This window comes from Symphodus melops, assembly GCF_947650265.1.
Source record: "Symphodus melops genome assembly, chromosome: 9".
In the NCBI taxonomy this organism is placed as follows: domain Eukaryota; kingdom Metazoa; phylum Chordata; class Actinopteri; order Labriformes; family Labridae; genus Symphodus; species Symphodus melops.
Genome location: NC_136699.1, coordinates 20,116,281 through 20,125,442, shown reverse-complemented (window position 1 = coordinate 20,125,442; position 9,162 = coordinate 20,116,281). Strand labels below are relative to the sequence as shown.

The following is a 9,162-nucleotide window of genomic DNA, read 5'->3' as shown; positions in this document are numbered from 1 at the left end:
AGTTTTCTCCATGGTTGTAGCTGCAGAAACTCTGAGGTTTCCCTCTGTGGCCTCAGTCACAGCCTGCGGCTTTGATCCGGGCTCCACTGAGCTGGTCTCTAACAAGTCAGAGCTAAATGCTGCCCCACAGGGGCTAAGGTCACATATAGACATAGATACATACATGAAGGACATCCCACTGCAGCCATGTTAATATCAGTCCATAAAGCCTAGAAAGCTATAAAGCTCCAGACTCCTGTGTTGTACGGCCTCGCTGCCTTTGTCAGGCGCTGTTGTCAGGGCCGAGGTATGTATAGCACGACGGGGCTGCCCCAACTCTCCTGGAGCCAATGAATGAGAGGATGGACGGAGGCAATGGGAGGAGAGCAAAGGAAATACACTCATCATTGCATTAAAGGAGAGCAGGACAGAGGGGTTGAGAGAGAGAGAGAGGGAGAGGGAGAGAGAGAGAGAGAGAGAGAGAGAGAGAGAGAGAGAGAGAGGGAGGGAGGAGAGGGAGGGAGGGAGAGAGGGAAAGAGAGTGAAGGAGGGAAGCAGTAATGGGGTCTTTGTTCTGGTTGGTGTGACTCACAAAGACTTGTCCAAGCCAGCACAACTTAGTTACCGTTACCAAACATAAGAGAATACAGAGGGAGGAGTGTGTGAGTGTGTGTGTGTGTGTGTGTGTGTGTGTGTTTGCAAGGACCTTAGGACTTTTCTGCACCCAAATCATTGTTGTGGTTTGTTTTATCACAGATTGTCCGACACAGCTTTTCATTCACTTTAAATTTGTTTTATTTCTTTGTCCAGGTTGTTATTTTTTCACTCACAGACAACCAGCACAGGTAAATTGAAAAATCAACTTGTCAGACTAGGTTATGTAATGTACAAACAACTGTCAATCATTACGCATCTACATGTACATTTGATTCACTGGAGGTTTAATATTTTATGTTTTCTTTCCTAAAGGGCACTTTCTGGTTGACATGATGATGACTATTCATTGTTAATGTCACGAGTGAAGAAAACACATACAGCTCTTAGAGAGATAAAGATCAATCAAGATCCAAAAATGTGCTCAAAATGTCAGTTTGTCCAACATCAATTGGCCAAGTGTAAAACATAATGACATTCTCATTAGTCATTGTTCTGTCTCTTTTTTCTTTTTTGTTAAATAGCATGGTAGGTAAGCGAATCAAAAACAGCAAACAAGCTAAACATGATTATTTGTGTAAGCATACCAGCATTTAGATTCAAGCATTTTAAATCCACACTTGTGTTGATGCAGTTTGTTATAAAGCTGTCAGCATGGCTGAGAGACACGTTTCACTGTTGCTCACATAAACAAATGTGTTTGAAGTTGGAGACATATTAAACCAAGTTTAATTGTAGTTGTAAATTATGTGAACGCAAGACGATGGTTTGGATTAGCAAAGCAACAAAGAAATCCTTAAATATAAGGAAAATGACCTGATGTTCAACTGAACTTGAACTGTGACCATTGTTGTGCAGTGTAAGGCTACTACTCAAAATGTTGAAACTGAATCCTTATAGGGGATCAAATGAAAATATGGTGCCATTGTATGTATAATGTCACCAAGAACATATGATTATTTATTTTTATTCATGATGCCAAATTGAGGCCTTCTCTAAATAATGTGAAACTCGTAGAGGAAACTGAGGAGAATAGAAAAACACTTGACTTGTCAACTTTGTAGCAATCCTATATTTAAGAAAAACACTTTAGAACATCAAGGAAAAATGGGTACTCATTGTCCTCATACACGTTCACTTTAACACTAATATCAAGGGGCTAAAGACTATGCTGCTATGTGTGTGTGTGTGTGTGTGTGTGTTCAGCTTATCCAGTAAGCAGGATGTCCTGTCCTCCCTGTTGCTATTGTAGAGTGGTTAGCCTGCCAGACGCTCCCTCCAGAGACCACTTCCCTTCCATCAAGGGCCTCTCTCTCTCTCTCTCTCTCTCTGTCGCTCATACACCCACACAGCCCCATGCCAGCCCAAACACAATGGGAACCTATCCAACACCTCCCTGTCACCTGTCTAAAAATAGCTCTTTTAGGAGCCTCAGACATGAATATTGTATTGTAACAATGGTGTGGCAGGACTTTCATCAGCCGAAATAGCCTTGCTGTTATGTTGAGGTACGACACATCACTACCAGTATTGTTGGATAATAATGAGACTGAAAAAATCTCCCCTCTTGGGATACACTTCAATTGTTATGCGTCCCTTTCTATCATCATACTATAGGTTAAAGATTAGTTGTTTGTCAGGTCATATTGTTGTTTTTAAGAATGTCTTGTTGAAATCTAATGTATTTTAAATCCTTTATCTCAATTCAAATAATTTTAATAATTTAAATTGAATATTTAATGTCAAATGAAATACATCATTCAGATTTATTAGGCCACCATGGGTCAGCTTTTACACTATACACTATAAATTAAAGTAACAACTTTTACACCAACGAAAAAGACAGTAGGCAGACGAAAACGAATATAAGTTATTTCCTTCTTTTTGTTTCCATTTTTCCTGCAAGAAATTAAAATACAGGTAGACTATTCACAAGCCTTATTTATAACAATAACAAGCTTGTAAAGCTACCTTTGCACGCTAATTATTGATAGCCTTCTGCAGAGAAAAAAAAGGTTTAGACAATTGTCTACAGTGTCTACATTACATTAACATAAACGAGCACAGGAGATGTGTTTTCCTAATAAGCTGTGAGCTCTATGTTGATGACACCCCCCTCCCCTTCTCTCTCTGTCCTTCCCTCTTCTCCACAATACCCTATTTACACCCCCCCTCACCCCCCCTCCCTCGAGGCCAGCCGAGGTGCTATTGTCTCGTTTCCTGTGGCCGTGCAAGCAACTCTCCACACGCGCGCGGTGACACGTGCACGCGCACAAACAACCCTGCATTGGCTGGGATGAGGTCCCACTTCCAGCGCGCGGACGAAGCGAGTAGTCAGGACCAAGAGAAGAACTCAGAGCCGCAGGAGCTGTAACCTACCCGCTGACAGAGCTTCAAAGTGTCTTCTTCGTATGATTGGCAAAGTGGAAACCCTTCACACTGAGGAAGAGGAACTTTCTGGGGGAAAAGTATGGAGTTTTTCTTTTGACAGCTGCGCCGGTGCCATACTGACAAACATCAGTGACTGGGAGGTGAGCTGTCACCATCCATTCAGCTGCCAGTGAGTTTACTGTGCTTTGTCCTTAGTCAATAACAGCAGTGTCTACTGTCGACAAAAACAGTTTGACAACTTTTTCCAGAAGCACTTTTTTTTGTTTTTTGTTTTATGTTAAAGAAAAATTGCTGTAATTTCGCCACAAATAGCCTCCTAGGCGACCTATCATGAGGTCACAAAATGCTTTATCAGATTTAAGTTTGTATTTACTAATGAATCTATAAACTTTGTTTTGAAAGTACTTTCTTTCTGTAGTTAGTGATAGTAATACTAGTGACTAAACCCTAACCACCTCCAAACATCCCACAAACACTGTTTTAGAGAGAAATGAAATGTAGCCTCCAACATCCTTGTTATGTGTACAGTATACCTTCACTGTATTAGGGGAAACAAGTTGGCTCATGGAATCCAGCTCAAGTATTTGGTATTCATTAGTTTTAAATCCTGTAAGCATTTTAGATTTCTCACAATGTCGACACAATTAGACACTTGCGCAGTGACTTGATTATTAAATTTGATGAAGCTCGAATAAAGAAAGACTGAACTGTTTAAGTTTTATTTTGTGGACTTAATTTGATTGTTTTCTTGATATTGAATCGATCATAACCTGAGCCTTTAGCTCTGTCGGCTGTTAGTGAAGATGTACACGCTGCCTGGTTGTCTTCCACAGTCAAACCTCTTCGCTTTCTTCCTCATATGAGAGAAAGTAACAGCTGGATGTGAATTTGATCCTTTCAGATCAGCAGGTCCCAGAGGCTTGTTTCTGTCACAGTCACGGGCGACTGCGGGGGGAAGCCCTTCAACTGTGCAGCTGTCTATGACCTGTACATGAGAACCCTACACACACAAATACACATGTCTGAAATCCTTCTACGGGACTTCTAGAAACCTGCAGCTTGCTTCAACGTGTCTCTGCTACAGGTCCAGAGGAGAGACAGATCTGGTTTCTTTCAAACTGTAACGCAGCCAAACTCAAGTTCATCTTCTATAGACTAAAGAAACAACATCAGCTGAATATGAAGCCGGCACTGTCAGAGGTCCTGGGACTGAGCCACATAACACAGGACCCTGTGTGTGTGTGTGTGTGTGTGTGTGGGTGGACTGGCACATATAAGTGTTTGCCTGCTTGCTTGTGTATGCCCCCATGGAAGTTTTTGCATATACAGGATGCAGGATTTGCTGCTCTGTGTGCCCTTGAATTGCACCCTGGGGACAAATAAAGGTTTTTTGAATTTGAATTTGATTTGAAGTGTGTGTTCAGGTACTGTACAGTGAGGGCATTGTAAGGGCCGAGGCTTTCTGGGGGGGGGGGGGGGCGTGTGAAAAGGCAGTTAAGATGTCACACTGCAGCTGGCACAGGACAGGGCTGATGGACCGCTTACACACACAGCCTTTCCTTTGTGTGTGTGTGTGTGTGTGTGGTGAAATGACTGAGTGAATCTTATCCAGAGACACTCCAAGTTTTTACACGCCATGTGCCAGCAGCAGACCACCTCACTGCTACTAGCTCTGTTGCATAACACAAGATAAGGTCGGTTCAGCTGGTTAGAGCCAGTGCTGAAGTGGGCAACATTTGAACTCTGATGCAGTTACTCGATATTGAAATTAAGAAAGATTTGTCAACAATAACACCAAAGAGCCTGTTCTGTTCTGGTTTAAGCTTTAACAGAAGTTATGCTCCTGGATCGTCCATTTCCATAAAGCAAGTAGATGGCTGCTGTCTTCCTTCGATGATTCTCCCTATGTGAACCTTTCTTCTTTCTTTTTTTCTCAACTTTTTAATGCATCATTTGATTGACTGCATTTGCGTTTCAGATACTGCAATATCTTTTTGCAGGGAACATTTTCGAAGAACGTACTGCGAGCCAGCGTTTGAAGCAGCTGAGGTTTTTTGGTCTACCGACTTTTTGCTAGCAACCTACATCTTGTTCTGCCATGACATACGTCAGGAAATACACCACGTCTTTGGTATTGTCACACGATACTTGCTCATGTTTGACCACATCACTTTGGTGACTTTGAAAAACATTGCTCGTGTTGTTGGGAGCCGCACTATACTGCTTTGGTACATTTTGTCTTCCTCCAGTTTTAGCTCAGCTCAGTTTTGCAGCCAAGATAATTTGACATTTTTTATCTTTCTTTGAGGACTCACTGTAGCTGAAGTGTGTTTACTGCAGTACGTGTTTCTGTGTCTGAGCCTTGAACCTCTGACAGTGCTGATGACAAGCCTGAAGGGCTACATGCCACACTGCCATGTGAAGTCAAACCCTGTGGACAGATTAATCTATATTTATACTTGCAGATAACACATAAATGGCATTACGGCATGGACTCACACTGACAAAAATGCACGTAACAATTTGCTATGCTACCAAGGGCTAAACAGAAGTTATGTACCTTAGCTAATTAAGCATTTCCAACATTTTTAAATGTCGGCTTTGTGCTATTTGTGAGTCGATGATTGTCCCAGAGAAGTGTATTTTGTTGACTAGTTTAACAGGAGGTTTACAGAAAATACTCTTCAAATGATGCTTCTATATTTAGATGCACAGGGTCCATATGCTTCATCGTATGGAGAACTGAACTTGTTTGTTTGTCCTTGGCTTGTAGCTTTTATAGTGAGGAAGTGACCGTGTGCATTTCCTTTCTCTCTTCACAGGATGACCGACCAGCCCTGCAGCCGTGCATCCTGACTGCCTCTGCCTCAGTGTGAGTCGAAAGGTCCACAATGACTTGGAGGGGACTTGAATGGTGGATCCCCTGCTGACACCTCAGACCAGATTTCTTCCTCGACTGCCTCCTTTCCTAACAGCTTTTGTGTGGTCATTTTCTGAGGAGCTCCCAAACCTGTTGAATCCGTCACCATGGCTAGTCTGGTGCTCAACGAGACTGGAATGGAGGATTGTGGAATTGACGACTCCTTCAAGTACAACTTGTACTCGGTGGTTTACAGTGTGGTCTTTGTCTTAGGGCTGATCACCAACTGTGCCGCCCTCTTTGTGTTCTGCTTCCGGATGAAGATGAGCAATGAGACCACGATGTTTATGACTAATTTAGCCCTATCAGATTTGGTGTTTGTTTTTACGCTGCCCTTCAAAGTCTTCTACAACGTGAACCGCCATTGGCCGTTTGGAGACGGACTGTGTAAGGTCTCAGGAACAGCCTTCATCACCAACATCTATGGCAGCATGCTCTTCCTCACCTGCATCAGCGTGGACCGCTTCCTGGCAATAGTTTACCCTTTCCGCTCCCGCTCCATTCGCACTCGCAGAAATGCAGCGCTGGTGTGTGCCGCTGTGTGGCTAACCATTGTGGGAGGAGGGATATCAGTGACCTTCTTCTCCACCATAAACAGCACAACCAGAGCCACCACATGCTTCGAGGGCTTCTCCAAGAGCACCTGGAAGACCTACCTGTCCAAGATTACCATCTTCATTGAGGTGAGTAAGAAGAGACAGACCGTAGTAATTCATCTAACCTATGTCAAAACCCTGAAGCCTTTGATTTCCATACAGTTTTGTAATGCTTATTTATTTTCCAGATTGTGGGCTTCCTCATCCCTCTCCTGGTCAACCTGGTGTGTTCCTCGCTTGTTCTGCGGACACTGCGTCGTCCAGTGACTGTTGGACATGGCTGTGACAGTAAAAGACGCGTACTAAGGATGATTCTGGTCCATCTGGCCATCTTCATCATCTGCTTTGTTCCTTATAACTCTATCCTCTTCCTGTACGCCCTGGTGCGGACCCAGGCCCTGGCGAGCTGTGCTATAGAGCGCTTTGCTCGAACTCTTTACCCAATCACTCTTTGCCTGGCCAGCCTCAACTGCTGCCTGGACCCAGTGGTCTACTACTTCACCTCAGAGAGTTTCCAGAAAAGCTTGACCATGGGAGGCAAAGGGCCTGGCTCTCGACCTGAGAGTATCCCCCGCAGTGACACTGAAACCCAGGACACAGCAAACACCCTCCCAAGAGACACACACACTCTGGCCAGTAATGGAAAAGACTCAAAGACAGCAGAGAGTCAGCTCTGACTCAGCAGGGAAGAAGCAAGGTAAAGAGGGACATGTTGGCTTTGACAGGAGCCCTGAATTGGAAAAAATAAAGCAATCAGCTGTTTGGTCCTGGAAGTGACAAACACATAACTCAACAGATTAGTTAAGTCCTGAGGTTAAGTCCTGAGGTATGGCCTGGGCTTTACGGATTAATCCACCACTGGAGACCACAGGAATGTATCTGTGTGTGTTTTTTTATATGAGAGAACACTTGATGGACCAGAGACTGAGCCACATATTGACCAGAGACATGCCGAGCCTCTAAAAGAGACTCGGACCGTTCATCACTCAGGCTTAACACTCGCAAAATACTGACACGAGCACTGGATTGTGGATAAGATGGAGATTTCTGTCTACATTGGTGAAATATGTTATTTAGTACTTTTGTAACACATTGAGCCCGTAGTTGTATTGTTATTAAGTTCAACTGTTCACACTCTGTTGTATCCCTTTAGACATTCATGTTTGACAGTGTCGAGTGTGGGGAGACTTGTTGTTATTATCACAGAAGAGCGTTGAGCTGCTGGGTTTAATGTGTCTCATGTTGAAGTTTGAGGCCATTAAACGTCTGTTTCCCAATCCTTACATGGCTGCATTGACTATTTCTGCCCTTGGTCGAGTGTGTCTTATTCATTTGAACTTGTTTATAACTGGCATGTTTTTAATTTTATTAATTTGATTAAACAATTATTTTACGAGAGAAACCTGGCCAAGATAGGAGCTCGACACAATCACACATTAAAAACAACATACTAATCGTCAAAATGACCGTCGGTTTGACCTCATGGAGGAGGTTTTCTACTCTGGCTCTGCATTTTATTGGAACGGTCTTGCTAAAGGAGCACTGATCCAGTCGAGGACATTGGCCTGTGTGCTGTGTCACAGGCCAAATGCTTATTATTGCTGGAGCAATGGTTCATTGTTTGCTTGTGAATGAGCTCCCTCTGTTTTAATCTGGCCTTAGACTGCAGATCTGCTCAAAGTCTCTTACACTCAGCAATGTGCACACTCCAAAGTACGAGGGAACGCTGCTGACTAAATTCCCCCAAATCATATTGTTACGCCGCACGAAATGAAAAACAGCAGAGTCTGTCGTCAGCAGATCCAGCTGTTTGCTTTATTTCACACCGATACATCTTTTTACGTTTTGGGAATAGATGTATTGATTAGGACATCTGGACGTAAACTTTTATCAGACTGGAACCCAGGGAGGAGTGAGGCACAATAACAACAACATGTATATCTGCAAAAACAAATGGCGATGGCCCATCATAAACTCCTACACACTTTTCATAAACTGTTTTCCCATCTTGTTTATACTTGAACTTCAACATGAGCGCTGTTCTCTGCAACATAAGAGTCCAAAACAGGGGGAAGCTTTAGTAACTGCTAAGCCTTTTTGCACAATACATAATTATTTAATTGAACCTTCACTCTGTTGGCATCTTAACCCCTCTATTGTCGCGAATTTGCATCAAACCGCTTGCGCTCCCAATGCAGCCAAAATAGCGTCCATATTCCTCCACGGCTGGTTGATACCTAGGAACCTTTTGCACGCATTCGTTTGTCATAGGACCAATCGGAAATGGAACAACATCCATTTGATGTGCATTTTTATGTAATATCTATTTATGTGCTGTTTTCAAATAAACGTTCTCAACTTAATTTAGCATATACTTAAAAGAAGAAACACGTAAAAAAATGTTTTAATACTTGGAAACAAATTTAGGCATCATGGGGTTAAAGCCTTTAAAGGAAAGTAAAGATAACATGGTAAGAAGCTCAGAGAACTTTGTTGACCATTTAACGTTAGCAGGTCTGTGACTACTTCTAGCCTTTGACAGTGATGGTTCTGTGTCTATTATTGTGTAGCAGCAATGTTGTCTATAACTGCTTGTATTTGACAAGCTGCTGCTAGAGAGGG

At 42.9% G+C, this 9,162-nt stretch overlaps 1 protein-coding gene across 2 annotated transcripts; it reads left to right on the top strand.

Annotated features, from left to right (window-relative positions):
• The first annotated feature begins 2,900 nt into the window (after window positions 1-2,900).
• Window positions 2,901-7,900, top strand: lpar4 (lysophosphatidic acid receptor 4). Of its 2 annotated transcripts, none has more exons than XM_079352753.1 (3): window positions 2,901-3,164; window positions 5,847-6,627; window positions 6,729-7,900. In XM_079352753.1, exons 2-3 carry the CDS (start codon window positions 6,052-6,054, stop codon window positions 7,215-7,217), a joined length of 1,065 nt encoding a protein of 354 aa, XP_079208879.1. In that variant the 5' UTR covers window positions 2,901-3,164; window positions 5,847-6,051; the 3' UTR covers window positions 7,218-7,900. The 2 variants fall into 2 exon arrangements, with proteins under 2 accessions (XP_079208879.1, XP_079208878.1); XM_079352752.1 differs by having other exon boundaries at window positions 2,901-3,193.
• The last annotated feature ends 1,262 nt before the right edge of the window (window positions 7,901-9,162 follow it).

Coding starts and splice junctions, on each gene's coding strand:
- lpar4 (XM_079352753.1), top strand. CDS start 6,052: ATGGCTAGTCTGGTGCTCAACGAGACTGGAATGGAGGATTGTGGAATT. Junction 6,628..6,728: donor AGATTACCATCTTCATTGAG/GTGAGTAAGAAG, acceptor TTTATTTTCCAG/ATTGTGGGCTTCCTCATCCC.